Genomic DNA, 17,942 nt, shown 5'->3' with positions numbered 1-17,942 from the left:
GCCTTCAGAGCAGCTGGTCATTATGTCAAGAAGCAAAATGGTTTCCTTCTTGTCATTTGAAAATGGAATCATCAACGGTTTGATGCAGGCACCCACCAAAGAAGAGATGGTTGGTGTCCCCCTGAGCTAGGCTTTGGCCCCTAGCAGACTTGGTTGCCAAGTGCCACCCATCAGGGCCCAATCCTGCTGCCTCTTCAGAAGGAACTGGGTCAATTTCAATGGGCTAACAATAGAGGGATGCCTGGAAGGCTCACAATGGCTGCCATGTCAGGCTTCCCTCTTAGCTTTTTGTTTCACAATAGTAATGAGCTGTGGGCCAAACCCTTCTGGGTAAGTCTTACACCTCAGTGCTCTACTAGGAAGTGTAAGATTCATCTTCCAGCCTCAGGCAAAGGACCTAGCCTGGGCATGCAAATGTCACCTCCAAAGGCTTTAAATCCGTTGTGTTTTGGCTCCCATTCCCACTGAGCTACTGGCCCAGAGACTCCTGGGGGGGGGGGAGGGCAAGAGGGGGTTGGGCTTGCATTTCCACATATTCTTTCTATGCCTCCATCTTCAGCTGCAATTTAGCATCAGCTCCATAGGAAGTCACTGAAGTGTCAGGATAGAAAAGGATTACAAGGAACCAAGAGGAAATGGGAATCCTAGTTTAAGGAATAGGGAATAAGCCTTGCCATTTTTTTTTTGCCAGTTACAAGCATATTCCAAAAGTTTCCTTTCATAGTGTCTAACAATAATAGAACTTGCTCACTTTACATAGCGCATTAAGTTTTGCAAAGGACTTTTCATATATTATGTCATTTGAGCCTTATCTATGAAGTATCATTTCCATTTTACAGAGGAGGAAACTGAGGCAGACATTAAGTGAAGTGACTTACCTAGGGTCACACTGCTAGTAAGTTTATGAGGAGGTACTTGAACCTAGGTCTTCCTAACTCTAAGAAGGGCAGCTCTATCCAGTACAACACATTGCTGTGCAGGGGGGCACCTAGGTGGTACAGTGGATAAAATACTAGCCCTGGATTCAGGAGGACCTGAGTTCAAATCCAGCCTCAGACACTTGAAACTTACTAACTATGTGACCCTGGGCAAGTCACTTAACCCTCATTGCCCCACAAAAAACAAACAAACAAACAAAAAAGTAATGGACCTAGGGTGAGAAGATCCTTCCAAAAGAATCAGACACATTTGCTGATGTTACTTAAAATCACTATCTGCTTTCCACCCTCCAGGAGCAGATTTTGTCCATCTGAGGATGTCATTAAAATAAGATTCTAAAGTAATTGACTTGGGGAGATCAAGCTCTACCACTGAGAAATACAAGTTATGGGAAAACATGGTAGTTCTATTGAAAGGGATTTTGACTCTATACCTTTATAAATAAACCCCTTTTTCTATTGTCTTCCCCCTTTAGAACATGAGTTCCTTGAACTTAGGGATTGTCTCCCTCCACCCACACCCACCCTGTTTAGCACAGGTCTTGGTATATAGTAAGCCCTTACTAAGTATCTTATCTGTCTAGCTATCAAATTGTGCACCTAGTATGACATTCACTCACTAATTCATTCATTGAATAGATTATTTATTGAGCACCTGTTATGTGCAAGACCTTGTGTGAGGTGTTATGGAGAATGCAGAGATACAAACATGAGTAATATATACAATCCCCTATCCCAAGATGTGTATAGTATAGTCCCCAATAAATGTAATGTTATGAAATTCAATAGCTTCCCTTTAACAAGGAAAGCATGTTAAGGAGAGATAATTTCTATATCCTAAAGTACCTAATCAATAGCCTCCAACAAAAAAAAACTCAGATAGTAGTGACTAGAAAATTCATTTATTGGCTAAACTATTCTCTTCCTTAAAACCACTATTGTAATAGGGTTTTTGTTTGTTTGGTTTTTTTTTAGTGAGGCAATTGGGGTGAAGTGACTTGCCCAGGGTCACACAGCTAGTAAGTGTTAAGTGTCTGAGGCCAGATTTGAACTCAGGTACTCCTGACTCCAGGGCCAGTGCTCTATCCACTGCGCCACCTAGCTGCCCCTGTAATAGGGTTTTTACTATATTTAATATGGGCAGCTAGATAACACATTGGATAGAGGGGCGGGCCTGAAATCAGGAAGACCTAAGTTCAAATCTAGCCTCAGACACTTGCTAGCTATATGACCCTGGGCAAGTCACTTCACCCTGTTTGCCTCAGTATTCCTCGTTTGTAAAATGAACTGGAGAAGGAAATGGCAAATCACTCGAGTATCTCTGCCAAGAAAACCCCAAAAAGGGGTCACATGACAGAAAATGACTCAACAATGACAAATATTTAATGCCTCCCAAAATTTTTATTAGCAAGTAATTGAACAAAACAACTTCAAATTTTCCCTCAAGTCCAGTCAGCCAAATCTATTCCATTTTCAACATGGATTTGCAGCATCATCTGAAATACTGCCCATCTCCACACTAATGTGAAATGTATTTGGTTCAAGGATCAAAATGGCCAGGCAACCCAATTGCTACACAAGAAACAAAGAACAGAATTTTCAAGACGATGAAAGGTGGGGAAAGGTATGGAGAGACAGACAGAATATTGCTCCTGGACTTCCACCACCTTACCTTGGAATTCATATCATGGGGCTGTGAGTGAGCCCTAAAATTAGAACACACCAGAAGGTATGCAAACCTGATCTTCCTGCCCTAGCCTCAGGTAGAAGAACATCAGGACCTGCAAAGGGAACTCAGCAGCAGTTAGTCTTATGGCCTAGATCCTCTTAACTACCCTTGATGTCACAATTAAAGTGTAATCTTGGAGAAAATAAATAAATGAGAATCATCATAGTATTTTTTTAAATGCAAAGAAAAGAACTAGAGGCTTAGAAGCAGACACAAACAAGACAGCTTTGAAACTCATGACCAAAATTTATTTTATCTTTTCTAAAAAGCCAAGTTAAGCAGGGTAAAGCTTCCAGTTTCTTCACCATAATATGTAGAAATCACCATTTTCAGTGGTTACTCAGATATTTCTGGCACAAAATAATAAAATACAATTCTTTAAAAATATAAACTCCGACATTCTCAGTTAAGAGGAAAGGATAAAAAAATAATTTTCCACTTAAGGTTTGCCAAGAGTTTCCTTTCTTTTCCTTTTTTTCTTTGTTTTTGTTTTTGTTTTTTTCTTTGTTTTTGTTTTTTCCTTTTTTTTTCTTTTTTCTTTTTCCTTTTTTCTTTGTTTTTTGGGGTTTTTTTTTTCTTTTTTCTTTTGTTTTTTCTTTTTTTTACTAAGAAATGGGAGTGTCTGCCAGAAGACCTCCTCTTTTCTCCACCAGATCTAGTGAATTTTCTTACAAAACTATAAGAATGCACTTTCATTGACACAAAAACTCAATTAGAAATATGCTGTACTTTTAGAACCAATAGGCTCTCCTGATGCAAGCCTGACCCCACCCCAAGGAAGAGGATGGGCTTCCGAGTAGGATGTTTGCCCGGGCCTGTCTCCCCACCTGAGGCAGGCCAAAGCCAAAGCAGCAAAACGTGGCCGGCTAGAGATCTGACAGTGGAATCTTTTGGACAGGGGGAAGAGGGGCTGGGAAAGAATATGTGTGTGTGTGTGTGTGTGTGTGTGTGTGGCGGGTGGGATACAAATAACCCTTCCTTTTAATTTTGAGAATGTTACATAGAAATAAATCCCCACAAAAAGAAGGTCCAAGTTCAGTCTACAGGACTAGATGTGAGAATTGAAGAAGAAAATTTTTCACCTATTTACAAGGGCTTTGATCCTAAAGCACCAAACCAATAGCCCTGTCCCCAGGAAGACTCATGGCCCTCAGCCTTCTAACAAAAACCTCAGAGAATATTTCTCTGGGTCCTTACCTAGAAACCCTAGACACCCTTGATCTGGTAGAGTACTTCTCCCTATGCTTGAAGACACCAGAGTGGTTGGGAGATCTGGTGGACATAGAAAGCAATTGAGGAAGGCTGAAATTCAGACTCTAGGAAAGAATTAGAACTGGACATCCTGAAACAAGGGTCATTTTTTAGGTGGCTTTTCCTGCAGCCCAGGACAGAGAAGAAATAAAAGAGAAAAAGATCTTTGGGGACTAGCTACTTCCTAGAAGCATAGCCTGGAGGAAGTTTCTCTCCCTAGCTCTGTCTCAGGACTGGAACGCCATCATTGCCAAGGCAGTCCACTCTAGAGGCTGAATTCTAGGTGCCCTGAGCAAAGCAGGCTCCTGACTCCCAGGAGTTTTGATTTTGCTGCCCCATAGGGCTCAAAGCCCTGCACATGGCAGTAGATCGATAAATGTGAGTGGATGACTGGCAAAGCAGAGCAAAGGGGAGGGGAGAAAACCCAGGGTCTTTGAGCCTGCAGATTTCTGGGATGAGGACCCAGAACTTATTGGATTGGCCAAACAATTGCCTTGCAAAGCCTTCCAAGTCACCAGATCCCCTGTTTGGTAAGTTGGTACCTCTTTCCTAGCCCCAATTCCTCCTGTTCCAGAGGCTCCACCTTCAGATCTGAAGCCGCAACGTTTTGCTGCTTTCGATCTGGCCTGCCCCATGAGGAGACAGGCCCGGGCAAAGATCCCACTGCACAACCCATCCTCTCCCTTGGGGTGGGGTCAGGGTTGCATCAGGAGAGAGCTCTAGTCCGGGTGCTGGGGGCCAGGGTAGAGGGAGGTCATCCTGCAACCTGCCTCAGGCAGCTCGGTGCTGACAAAGTCACCAGCCACCTCTTTAGAAGATGGGTTCCCAACAGCAAAACCCCAGTCCCAGGGACTGGTACATCTTCAGCCTCCACTGGAGATGAAGCTCATTTTGAAGACGAGGAGGAGCCAATGTGTCCAAGCTCAGGGCAGAATCTCCCTTTCTTAGGTGCCCTGGGCACCTTTCCTCCCCTCCCCCATAAGCAGAGTGGCATTGAGAGTTCATCACTTCTGCATAAAGCTTTATGGGGAGAGGAGCTATTTAACAAAAACCATTGGAGGAAAAAGATTTTGGTTTCCTCTCTTAAGAAACCAGAAGCTACAAAATGCAGTGGTAGCGAGAAAATGGAGTTGGGGCCTAGAGGATCGGGCACCTGGACCAAGGAACCCCATTCACCCCAGAGGAGATTCTCTGTCCATTTTTCTTCTCTGTGATTCCAAATAAATATAGGTCCGAAAGAGGCTCCCCACACTTCTAAGGGGGCTACCAGGGGCGCCAGAGTCCAGAAGGTGGGGGTCCAGGAGGACAGCCAGATTCCCGAGGTGAGGAGGCCAATTGCATTCTATCTGGGGACTCAGAGCCCAAGTCTTTGGGACTGCTACGGGAGTCCGGGAGCCCGAGAGGGTACTGGCCCGAGGCGTTTCCGTGCAGGTGCTCCAGGAGTCGGCTGCACACCTCACCATCAAGGAGGCTGCAGGTGGGCAGGACCCGAGTCAGGCGGCTGAGACAGGCCCGATATCCTTCTCTGTAACTGTCTGCTAAGGCTGGGAAGAGAAAAAGGCGAAGAATCAGGCTCTGAGACTTCGCGACAGGAAGCGGGGAACTGGGGACTGGGGGACGAGGGGACGGGAGGGGGTGGCGGGGAGGAAGGTGAGGGAACGAGCCCAAGCTGGTGCTGACTTGGATCTCGTTACTTTAAAGGTCACTCACTGGGAGCCGCATGGCAGTGGGACGTCGGCAGCTCCTGGAGGAAGCGCACTGTCATTTCGAGGATGTCTGCCTTCTCCAGCTTCGAGTAGCGGGAACTCTATGGGGGGCAAGGGGACAGAGAGCTCCAGGAGCCTGCGTTGCAGTGCCCCGAATCACCGGGCTCAAGCCTGCGCAGCCAAAAGCCTGCTCCCACAGCCTGGGATTGCCAGCCCGCCGTGGTTGTCGCCGGGGGCATCCCTGATTCCCACCCTTTGGGCTCCCTCCTTGACCTCTGCCAAATCCCCGGCACGACGGGCAGCAGCCGCACTCACATCCTTGCCGATGAGTGGTAAGATGAGACCCTTGAGCTGGCTAAGGCTCTCGTTGATGCGAGCCCGTCGGCGTTTCTCCATGAGAGGCTTCAGAGTCTGCCGGAACAGGTAGGTTCAGGCGAGGATCGTTACTCCCCAGCCTTGCCCACTTCCCAATTCTACCACCCACTGCCGACTTCTGCGCCTCTTACCTTGCGCAGTTCTGCGGCGTCCCCTGGTCTTCGAGGGACCCCCATCTTGGGTTGGAAGGCGCTCCCTGCGTCCGGTTCAGCGCTGTGGGGAGACATACAACTACGTCCAAGGTGTCGCTGAGTTCCCAGGCAGGTCTGCCCAGCTCACTAGCCACCAGCTGGGACGTGGAATGCTCACCGACTTGCCTCCACCTAGACTATAAGAAAGCACCCCGCCCTCTGACTCCACCTCTTGGCTTTGTTCCTGCTAAGGAAGAGAAGGGAGAAGAAGGCTAGGAGGGAAGAGGAAGGGGTGGATCCCCGAGGAGAGAGGGCACGGTTACTGGCCCCATCTGCTCCTGGTTCGCACGCTGGCATCGAGTCAGTGAGCCCTGGGGCAGAGAAGGCGCAGACAGGGAGGAGGCGCCCCGGGGGAGAGGGCTCAGACTGGGATGTCAGGCCAAGATTGCAGTTGTGAGGCAATCCAGAGGTTAGGACCCGGAGATGAGACAGGGAGGGTAAGGGTTTGCCACCGAGCCTCGGAAGGAATTAACTACTCTGCTTCTAGAAGAAACCCCGATTTCTCTACATCTTTTGCACTTTCCCACCTACACCTATCTTCCACCCCTGCCCCCTAGCATGTTACCACTACTACGTAAAGTACACACGTAATCTTGGGGCTAAACCGAGGCTGCTCCCACTCCAGAGGAATTGTGAAAAAACGGTTGTCCCTCCTCCAAATTCGTGATTTTCTCTCAGTCCCAACATGTGTACATCCCTCCCCTCGTCCTCCCCACCGATTTAAGGCTTTTCAGAGTGCGGGCCTCATTCACAGGCGCTATTAAGGGTTTGGCTCTTTCTCAGCTCGGCCCCGGGGTTGTTTTGTTTTTAGCATTTTAAACCTGGGATGGGAGCTTGAGCCAAATATCCATATATTTGGGGAGGCGTCCTCTGAACTCCTTAAACCACACCTAAGCCTTAGGGAGCAGCGTTCCCTCACTCCTTCGGACTTCGAAAAGGTAGAGATTTCTACAGCTTTGCCTCAATCTCGGACCCGTAAAGGCTCATGCACAGTCGTCCCGCCCTGTTTCGAGGTCGCTTATCCGTTGCTATTGCAGACAGACTGGGCGTCCCCAACTCATCTGTGCTGGGAGGTTCCGGAGTTAACCCTCCCTCCCTCCGCCCTCTCTCCCCAGCGCTTAGTGCCGGGATAAGCGGCTGAGGTGCGTGGGGGAAGGGCAGAGGAGGGGAGATAAGGGAAACAAGCCAACTGTTGAAGCAATGGGCCTAGGGATGCGCTCGGCTCCTGAATCCGGGAAGTGCTTGAAGCCGAGCCTCGCAACTGTTCTCTAACTCAGGAATGTCTCTTCGTAGATGTAGCTTTAGAGAAAAGGTGGTGGGGAAGAGTCTAGACAAAGCCGAGCATGCTCCCCCAATTAGCCCTGGGGGACCTAGAGGCGTGAAGGCTTCCAAAGTTGCCGGGCACGAGTCCCAACAGAGACAGACGCTGTCCCAGGTACTGAGCGACCCGAGATTCCCCTGGGGACTGAAAGGGTCTGTATGCGGAACGCTAAAGGAAATAGGAACACGGGGAGATAAAGCAGGGACGGTCAGATTGGAGAACGGAGCGATCTCTCAGGGTACGAGACCCTGGAACGAGCCAGACCTTCAGTCAGTCAAGTCAACTAGCATTTAATTATGTGCCAGGCAAAGTGGTAAGAGACGGGGTTAACAAATAAATACAAATAAAACAATTCCTGCTTTCAAGGAGTTCACAGTCTAATGAGAGAGAATTGCCACCAAAAAAATGTAGGGAAAACCCTACGATTACGGAAGACTGGGAAGGCTTCTTACACAAGGTGGAACTGTAGCTTACACTTGGAAAAAAGGCAAGGATAATAGCAGGCAGAGACAAGAAAGACAGCGTTTCGAGAACGGGATCGAAAGCTGGGAGATAAAAATGTCCTGTGTGGGGAACAGCAAGGAGGCCACTGACGCTGGACCGAAGAGTGGGGACGAAAGGTAGGAAGGGGCCAGGTGATAAAGGACTGCTTTCAATACCAAACGGAGAGGGGCGGCTAGGTGGCGCAGTGGATAAAGCATCGGCTCTTGATTCAGTAGGACCTAAGTTCAAATCCAGCCTCAGACACTTGACACTTACTAGCTGTGTGACCCTGGGCAAGTCATTTAACCCTCATTGCGCTGGCCCCCGCCCCCCCAAACCAAAACACGGAGGGTTTCATATTTGATCCTGGAGATAACAGAAAGTTACCGGAATTCATTGAATAAGGGAGTGATGTGAGACCTTAGAGTGTGAAGAGACACGAAGCAGGGAGACCAACTAGCAAAGACCAGCTTTCAAAAGAAGAATAAGCAGGTTTTGTAGATGTCTCACTATGCAGGTGTGTCTTGCTAGAGCTTTCTCAGGCATCTCCCAGCCAGGATATCTATAGTAGATCCCCTTGAAGTTATTTCTGAAATTATTCTTGGACCACTTAAAGCACAAGTTTACACAAAAATACATTTACCATACCCCACACATTAATGAACACAACCTTATAGATGCTCAAAACTGTTTCCAGTAATAATTCAAAAGTGAGCTGCCAAGTTATTAACCTTTGTTCTTTACTTAGTAGGGGCAGGTGACAGAGGAATACTCACACGGAGTCCCCCAATTAGAAAATCTTTAGGCTTAATGATCAATTAGCTCTTTTTTTTAAAAAAAATAAACATTTTTATTTAAAGTTTTGAGTTTCAAATTCTACCCGTTCTTCCTTCCATCTCCTCCCCCTCCCTGAGGTGGTAAGCAATCACATATATGATATACATGTGCAACTATGTAAAACATTGTTACCATATTAATCATTTTGTATAAGAAAACTCGAATTTTAAAAATGAAAGAAAGTGAAAAATAGCATGCTTCAGTGTGTGTTCAATCAATATCAGTTTTTTCTTTGGAGGTACATAGTATGCTTCATCATTAGTCCTTTGGGATTGTCTTAGATCATTGTATTGCTGAGAATAGTTACATCATTCACAGTTCTTCATTGAACAATATTGATGTCACTTTGCACAACGTTCTCCTGGTTCTGCTCATTTCGCTATACATCAGTCATATAAGTCTTTCCGGTCCTCTCTGAAATCGTCCTGTTTGTCATTTCTTATAGCATAATAATATTCCATCACAATCATATACCACAACTTGTTTAGCCATTCCCCAATTGATGGGTATTCCCTCAATTTCCAAATCTTTTTTTAATTGCAAAAGTATTTTATTATTTTCCAGTTACATGTAGAGATAATTTTCAACATTTTTTTTAGTGAGGCAATTGGGGTTAAGTGACTTGCCCAGGGTCACACAGCTAGTTAAGTATTAAGTGTCTGAGGTCGGATTTGAACTCAGGTACTCCTGACTCCAGGGCCGGTGCTCTATCCACTGCACCATCTAGCTGCCCCAACATTTGTTTTTATAAGATTTCTGGTTTCAATTTTTTTTCCTCCCTCCCTTCCTCCCTCCCTCCCTCCCTCCCTCCCCAAAACAGCAAGTAATCTGACATAGGTTATATATGTACAATAATATTAAACATATTTCTGCATTAGTCATGTTATAAGAGAAGTTGATTTCCAATTCTTAGCCACTACAAAAAGAGCCAAAATTAACTCCTTAAAAAAAATACAAACTCTTCAAGGGATGGTTAAAACTTTCAATCATTCAGACTAAGTAAAATAATACTAAAGCTTCCTTATCTTTGAATTGCCCTCAGACAAGAAAACAAAATCTTCCCCTTGTTAAGCATTAAATAAATGTATTCATTATGAATAATTAGGTTGCTTTCCCATTAACCATGGGAGTGAGAGTTTTGAATTGAATTCTGGGACAGCTAGGTGGATAAAGCACTGGCCTTGGATTCAGGAGGGCCCGAGTTCAAATCTGGCCTCAGACAATTGACACTAGCTGTGTGACTCTTAACAAGTCACTCAACCTTCATTGCCCCAAAATAAATAGATAGATAGATAAATTGAGTTCTCTATTCTAGAAAGAAAAGCTAACAGCATGCTTGGAGTTGATGGTCTTGCCCGGGGCAACAAAACAGGGTATTTGGGCAGTCAGAGAGCCACATGAGTGCACTAGTAGGTGAAGGAAAGACCATGGGAAGGGTGGTGGAGAATGCCAAAACTGCACTCTACAGTTTAAGGGGAAGCAACAACTGCTTGGAAAATGAAGGGTCCTACACACTCCAGTAGATGCATATTAAGTCTAGGATCAGATCTCAATTCCTCTGTTTTGAATTTAAAGCCCTTCACAACCTGAATCCAAGCCACTTTTCCACCTTGATAACACACTTGATCCTCTTCAATCGCTATGGTCCAAACCATTCTAACTGTTTCTCATATCCTGTTCCATCTCCCCTATCAGCAGGTATTTGTACTGGCTGTTCCCCATGCCTGCAATTCATTATTTCCTCCTCACCTCTGCCTCTGAGAACCCCCAATTTCCTTCAAGGGTCAGCTAAAAGGCAACCTTCTATGTGAATAATTGCCTGATTATCAGGTGCTAGAGCCCTCTCCTCCCAGGTGAGGGCCTGATCCAGGTTGACAGATGTGTGAATGGAGAGACAGGAATGAATAGGAGAACTTTTATGAAAGTAGAAATTGCAAGATCTAACAATACAGTGAACATGTAGGGTAAATTCTGGTGAACAGTTGAGGATGCTTCCCAGGTTGTCACCCTGGGGGACTGGAAGGATAGATTTGTCCTCCACAAAACAAAGGAAGTTGGAAAGATGGAAGTGTTTGGGAGAGGAGAAAATAATTCTGTTTTGAACACTTGAGTTTGAGATGCCTAGAGGACACCTGACTGGAAATGTTTAAGAGGTGGTTGCAGCTGCCACTTCCACTTGCCTGTTGGAAATTGGAAAAGAGGCTAAGGCTGGATATGTACAGCTGGGAATCATAGGCACAGAGAAGATAGCTGAGTCAATGAAGCTGGTATGATTGCCAATGGAACTAGCATAGAGGGAGAAAAGGGCCCAGGAAAGAGTTTGGGAGAGCACCCTCAGTTAGTAAGTAGGTGGTGATCTTGTTGAAGTTCTAGCAAGGGATATTGAAAAGGAGAAGAGGGGCAGTTAGGTGGCGCAGTGGATAAAGCACTAGCCCTGGATTCAGGAGTCGAATCCGGCCTCAGACACTTGACACTTACTAGCTGTGTGACCCTGGGCAAGTCACTTAACCCCCATTGAAAAGAAAAAGACAAAGAAAAGAAAAGGAGAAGAGAGAATAAGGCCCAGGACAGACCTTGGGGCCTGCAGATGGTAGCTGGTTCCACCTGAATGAGGCTGGTGGGGGGGTTGCTTTGGTGTCTCACCCAGGTGGGTGTCTGACAGTCACCTGCTGCTTTCCCTGGATCTGTTTGGCTCCTCACCTAGTGGAGCCGAGCACATGGTCTCCTCACACAGCGCCACAGCGTGGCATCGCTGAGGCCTTCCTTCCGATCCAGGGGAGAAGACGAGGGGTCAGAGGTACCGGAAAGAGGCAGCCCCTAAGGACTCCTGGTCAGCACTTGCTGCCCACTTTCTCTAGTTAACAAACTGGCCTCGCGAAAAGCTTCTGGTGCAGGCTCTGCGCGTGTGCCCCATCCTCGAGTCTACTATAAGCTGCTTACGCCTCTCGCGGATGAACTCAATCAATCAAACTCAGGAATCTTGAATTCCCCTTCCCGCAAGAAATGTCGGAAAAGATTGCGGAAAGAGTCTAGAAGATCAGGTGACCTGGATTCCAGTCTTGCTTTGATGCAGTTACTTTCTCCTTCCCCGAGACTGACTTTTCCTCTCTGTGTAAATTAGGATGTGGAACTAAATGGTCATTAACGACTCATCCAGCTCCAACCTGCAGTTACTATTCAATGACACCTCGTTTGGCCTTTGGCGGTCTCCTCCCTTTCTCTATGGATGAAATGGCTCGGGAGACCAAGTTGTTTAACCAGGGCTGGATCTCTCACTTTCAGCCAAGGTTTCCTCATCTCCCCAGTAGCTGATCGTTTGTGGCTGGAGGGGCCGACTCTAGACCAATCTTGCTAAAGGGGTCTGTTTTATCCTTCCCCAAACGTGGCCCCCGAGGGCAGTTTTCCAGTCATCAACCTCGAGTCGGGCCTGCCAACAGTTCATCTGGAAGCCTGTCGCAGAAGCAGGGGGTGGGGTGGGGGCTCTGGAGTCCCGCTCCCAAGCTGTCGGTCTGGAGGCCCCTCCTCCCTTGCTGAGTTAAACCTAGCCTTGGGAGGAGTCCGAGAAAGCGAGGGAGGGACCTGTTTACCCGTAGCGGCCGTCGCGGTTCCAGGACCACAGTGGGCGGAGGCAGAGGCCGAGCGGACCAGCGGGAGAAGAGAGGGGTCACCAGGGGAGCCCAACGCCATCTCCCTCGATTCCCGGGCGGAGTCCGACTGCATTCCCAACGAGGACCCTTTCGGGGTCCGGGGCAGAGGAGGCAGGGAAACAGGGACAAGGAGTGGAAAAAGATTAGACAGGGGAGCCTTCTGGGGGGCACAGGGACAGTAGCCAGGATCCTCGGGGTGGGGAGCACCGGAGTCCAGGGCTGCGGGAGTCAGCAGCCGGAGACTCGGACCCGAGAGCCGGGGTGCCGGTCCTGGCGCATGGCGCCCCCGGGACGCTGAGGGCCGCCATGGCCCTGGAGCAGGCATTGCAGGCGTCGCGTCAGGGGGACCTAGAGACCCTGAAGGCGCTGCAGCGAGCCGGCTCGTTGCTGCCCACTCTGCGTGACCCGCTGGATGCTCTGCCTGTGCACCACGCAGCCCGGGCGGGCAAACTTCACTGCCTGCGCTTTCTGGTGGAGGAGGCGAACCTGCCCGCCACTGCCCGCGCCAGAAACGGAGCCACCCCAGCCCACGACGCCGCAGCCACCGGCCACCTCGCCTGTCTTCAGTGGCTCCTCACACAGGGCGGCTGTAGCGTGCAGGTAAGCGAGTCTAGGGGCGCGTCTCTCATCCCTCTTCTATCTGAGGCCGGATTTGAACTCAGGTACTCCTGATACTACGCCCCTCCAACTCTCTCCCTTTCTCCAGTAACTGCCAACGCACCCCCCACTCCCGACCTCTCACCCCGGCCTCCCTGTCTGGATATCTAACTTCAGGACCAAGGAGAGTGGCAGACGACCCCAGAGTTAAGACCTCAGCTTGCAAAACTACCGGGCCTGATCTTCCTCTCCTGCATCGGGACTGGGGAAAGGGGAACACAAAGCCTTCTAAATTGTTTTCTTAAGACTGGAAGTCTTTTCTCTCGGTTTTCTTACAACCTCTAGTTTTTCTTACCTTCCACTCAATCCCCCCAACCCCATCCCCACTGCAAGCCTTGAATCTTATTTCATTCATAACTTTGCACCAAATTCAACAAGTGTTTGTGGTAAGAGGTAGTAATACCCCACCTCATCCCCAGGGGATGGCCCTCTGACTCAGAGAAGGGCTTCCCTGTTTCCATCTCTAACAACTCCAGTGGAGGGGAGTCTTGGAGGGTGGGAGGACATACTTTAAGACTTCAGGTAGAACTAGGTGCTATCTCACTCATCCCTTCTTGGACCTCAGTGCTGCTGAGTTCTTCAAATATCCTAGCCACCTGCTCCAATCCCATCACCCACCCCAAGCCTTGGGGAGGCCAAACTTGATTTATCAGGTGACCAGCAGCTTACATTAAGGGGAGTCTATGTCCAGGCCCACACACTCCTTTTCCAAGCAGCAATCCAGTGTCTTGGCCCAAAGTTGGTCCCATGAAAGGATTCCTTACCCAGTAGCCCAGGGGCTGCAAAATAGGGGACCTTAATGGAAGGTCATAGTGTTATCTTTGGCCTTTCTACATCTCCCCCCCACCCAACTGCATACAACTTTTTGAATACCTCCTTTCCCTTACCAGGTTGCTCTTCCTGTTCATTGTAACAAGCTTTTTTCTTGGATACAAATGCTAGTGAAGAAAGGAAATGAGTATACAGTGAGTTCTTCTCAATCTCTGACCCCTGCTCAACCCTTACATGAGAGGCTGAAGGGAGAAGCATCTCCCATCCCTTAGGATGCAAGAATCACAGAGAAAGGACCAAAGGGAAGGGAGGGATGGCCACAGTCTCATTCTCACCATTATACAAAGTCCTAGGAGATAAACAGCTTGCTGGGTGCAGATTGGCAGGTGGCAGCCTGGGATGTACCATGAGCAGCTTAAGGAACAATTTAGCCCTAGAGTGACAGGTGGGGTCACCAGAGCCTTTCTAGCTGAACTCATCGGGCCACTTTCCTCCCCCACTCCCACCTCTAGGGTGGAGAGAGCCCAAGGCTTGGTGACCCAGGAAGGTCTTCAAAGAAGAGGGCTCATTAACCTCAAAAAGACAACAAGTCACTTTAATATGATACTTGAAGGCTTCTAAAAGGCTTTCCTCCCAAGAACACTGTGCAGGAGGTAGGACAAATATTATTACCATTTTTATAGATAAGAAAGTTTGAAGAGCCCAAGTAATTTGTTCAGAAGCATATACAGAAGTGTCAGAGTGGGGGGCAGCTAGATGGAGCAGTGGTAAAGCACCGGCCCTGGATTCAGGAGTACCTGAGTTCAAATCCGGCCTCAGGCACTTGACACTTACTAGCTGTGTGACCCTGGGCAAGTCACTTAACCCCTCATTGCCCTGCAAAATACCCCCAAAAAACAAACAAAAAAAGAAGTGTCAGAGCTAGATTTGTTTTTCTCTTCTCCTGGTCCGTCCATCTCCCCTAGCACAGAGGACTCTGGGACCCTTGCCACTTCTCTGGGCTCACTGGAGCCCACAAGGCAGAAATAGCAAGTATCTAGGTGCCCCTAGAGCAGCCTCTGAGGTTTAGACTGCAGAAACAAGGGGCAAGAGGAAAAAGAAGCTCCGGAGCTGCTGTTAGGCTGAGCCTCAGTGACTGGTCAGAGCTCATGCCCTGAGTGATGCTACTGTTATTGACTAAACTACCATCATACAGCTAGCTACCCCAAAATGCCTCTTCAAAAAATAGTTGCAACTGCAAAAGTCCAAAGAACAGTTTTACTCTGGACTTCTAAAATTTTTTGAAGTTGTTTTATACAAGCTATATAAAATAAGAATATAAATAAAATATATAATATATAATTGTGTGTGTATATATAAATTCATGAAAGTGAGAAGCAGCATGATTTAGTGGCTAGAGCTAAGACTGGGAGTCAGCCCAGGGCTCAAGCACAGCTTCTGACATGCATTAACTCTGTGACCCTAGGCAATCCCCTTAACTTCATGGTGCCCTCAACTAATTCTCTATGACTATTAGTTGCATAAAGTGTGCTCATGTGTATCAGTGCTTCCCCATCAGGGAGTTCTCTACAGTGAAGTCGGAGATTCAACCCCCCCCCCAAATGAGGACCTCTCTTTTAAAAACTTCAAAGACAGGGTTTTTTTCTGTGTTTTTTTTTTTTGTGTGTGTGTGTGTGTGTGTGTGTGTGTGTGTGAGGCAATTGGGGTTAAGTGACTTGCCCAGGGTCACACAGCTAGTAAGTGTCAAGTGTCTGAGGCCGGATTTGAACTCAGGTACTCCTGACTCCAGGGCCAGTGCTCTATCCACTGTGCCACCTAGCTGCCCCTAAAGACAGTTTTAAAAGTGAAATGTATGTATATTTAATTTTCAAAATAATAAACATTTTTATTTAAAGTTTTGATTTCCAAATTCTATCCCTCCTTCCATTCCCAAGGCAATGAGCACTCATATATATGTATTTAATTTAATAAAGATAGTTTTCACTAAGTCATCCTATAACTCCCTATTTTAAAAATCAATCATGGGGGCAGCTAGGTGGCACAGTGGATAGAGCACTGGCCCTGGAGTCAGGAGGACCTGAGTTCAAATCCAGCCTCAGACACTTAACACTTACTAGCTGTGTGACCCTGGGCAAGTCACTTAACCCCAATTGCCTCACTAAAAAAAAAAAAAATCAATCGTGAAATATTCATGGGCTTGTGTGGCCAAATAACTCATCACCAAATGGTCAACCATATGACACTAGACATCCTACTGAGTGAAGTGGGTGTTGGAGCAGCAGACCTAGTGTGTGCCTTATATGAATGAAGCATTCCTGGCTCTAGAGGACTTGCCAGTGGGCACTCTGCTGGCATAGCATTTGAGAGCCCAAGTCATTGGATATATTTTTCACCCTTAGGTTAATCTTCTCTCAACCTGAATTGACACTTTCTATTTGCAAATTAGATTTGGGCAGGGGCAAGTAGATCTTAGCATATATATGTGTGTGTATAATGTTTTATTCTTTTTTAGACTTTCTTTTTTTAAAAAATGTTTCGCTGATTCTTTAAAATATCACTCTTCCTTCCCAGTAATTACTCCTGCAAAGGAATCCAGTTATATAAAACAAGGTGACAGTTTACCATGTCTGGTATCCCTTTCCATACTTACATTCCATTACCTTTCTACTGAGAGGAGGAAAATCTATCTCAATGTCTAACTTTTACATTGGAGAAAATTTGGCCATTGCATTGTGAGTTCTGATTTTTTTTTTTAGTGAGGCAATGGGGGTTAAGTGACTTGCCCAGGGTCACACAGCTAGTAAGTGTGAAATGTCTGAGGCCGGATTTGAACTCAGGTACTCCTAACTCCGGGGCCAGTGCTCTATCCACTGCGCCACCTAGCTGCCCCTGAGTTCTGATTTTTTAGTGTTGATTTCCTTTATATTGTTCATTCTTCTCCCCACCTTTTACTTGAGTTTTATTTCTAAGATGGTCTGCCTACATGGTTCAGTATCTTTCTTTAGTCCCATTTGGAACATATACCAATCTGTACTTCTTTGTTCTCAAGTTGTCTCTCCTCTCCAATTCATTCCTTTTTATACTATTTAAGTGGAACCTCAGTATAAGGTGAAGCCTTCTTCTCTAAATATGTTATCTATAGACAAATTCTTTTCTTTTGTTTTTTGGTTTTTTTTTAGTGAGACAATTGGGGTTAAGTGACTTGCCCAGGGTCACACAGCTAGTAAATGTTAAGTATCTGAAGCCAGATTTGAACTCAGGTACTCCTGACTCCAGAGCCGGTGCTCTATCTACTGAGCCACCTAGCTGCCCCACAAACTCTCTTTTTATGAATGTATTAGTGATGCTCTTTTGTTTTGAGGTAATCAGGGATAAGTGACTTGCCCAGGGTCACACAGCTAGTAAGACAGAATGGATTTGAAATCAAGTCCTCCTAACTCCAGGGCCGGTGCTATATCCACTCCAGCACCTAGCTGACCCTAGTGATGCTCTTTCTTTTTTTTTTTGGTGGGGCAATGAGGGTAAAGTGATTTGCCCAGGATCACACAGCTAGTAAGTGTCAAGTGTCTGAGGCTGGATTTGTACTCAGGTCCTCCTGAATCCAGGGCTGGTGCTTTATCTACTGCACCACCTAGCTGCCCCATAATACTCTTTTTTTTATAGGATGGTTTTATTTTTTTGTTTTTTGTTTTTTTTGCAAGGCAATGAGGGTTAAGTGACTTGCCCAGGGTCACACAGCTAGTTAAGTGTCAAGTGTGTGAGGCTGGATTTGAACTCAGGTCCTCCTGAATCCAAGGCCAGCGCTTTATCCACTGCAGCACCTAGCTGTCCCCTATAATGCTCTTTTTTTTTTTTTTTTTAGTGAGGCAATTGGGGTTAAGTTACTCGCCCAGGGTCACACAGCTAGTAAGTGTTAAGTGTCTGAGGCTGGATTTGAACTCAGGTCCTTCTGAATCCAAGGCCAGCGCTTTATCCACTGCAGCACCTAGCTGTCCCCTATAATGCTCTTTTTTTAAAAAAATAAATCATTATCAAC

The 17,942-nt window shown here is 46.8% G+C and overlaps 2 protein-coding genes across 4 annotated transcripts in view; one reads left to right on the top strand and one right to left on the bottom strand.

Moving 5' to 3' along the window:
* Nucleotides 1-5,181: 5,181 nt before the first annotated feature.
* Nucleotides 5,182-6,265, bottom strand: HES2 (hes family bHLH transcription factor 2). Its single transcript, XM_043991137.1, has 4 exons — nucleotides 6,131-6,265; nucleotides 5,940-6,035; nucleotides 5,629-5,725; nucleotides 5,182-5,462 (listed from the first exon to the last, which is right to left on the bottom strand). The coding sequence occupies exons 1-4, from the start codon at nucleotides 6,224-6,226 to the stop codon at nucleotides 5,182-5,184; spliced, it is 570 nt and encodes a 189-aa protein (XP_043847072.1). The 5' UTR covers nucleotides 6,227-6,265.
* A 6,519-nt stretch (nucleotides 6,266-12,784) lies between these two features.
* Nucleotides 12,785-17,942, top strand: part of ESPN (espin) — a 65,855-nt gene continuing 60,697 nt past the window's right edge. For all 3 annotated transcript variants that reach the window (XM_043995225.1, XM_043995224.1, XM_043995223.1), the window contains exon 1: nucleotides 12,785-13,078. In XM_043995225.1, coding sequence (XP_043851160.1) covers nucleotides 12,785-13,078 — 294 coding nt within the window. The remainder of the gene's footprint in view (nucleotides 13,079-17,942) is intronic.

The sequence above is a fragment of the Dromiciops gliroides genome, chromosome 3 (assembly GCF_019393635.1).
Source record: "Dromiciops gliroides isolate mDroGli1 chromosome 3, mDroGli1.pri, whole genome shotgun sequence".
Lineage (NCBI taxonomy): Eukaryota > Metazoa > Chordata > Mammalia > Microbiotheria > Microbiotheriidae > Dromiciops > Dromiciops gliroides.
The sequence above is the reverse complement of the archived record's forward strand: the minus strand, read 5'-3'. Positions and strand labels throughout refer to the sequence as shown.

Bases quoted from the DNA above. Each gene is read 5' to 3' on its own strand.
- HES2 (XM_043991137.1), bottom strand. From the start codon at position 6,226: ATGTCTCCCCACAGCGCTGAACCGGACGCAGGGAGCGCCTTCCAACCC. The intron at 5,726-5,939 runs GTGAGTGCGGCT...TGCCCCCCATAG, and splicing joins TACCACTCATCGGCAAGGAT to AGTTCCCGCTACTCGAAGCT. The intron at 5,463-5,628 runs GTGAGTGACCTT...TTCTCTTCCCAG, and splicing joins CCACTGCCATGCGGCTCCCA to CCTTAGCAGACAGTTACAGA.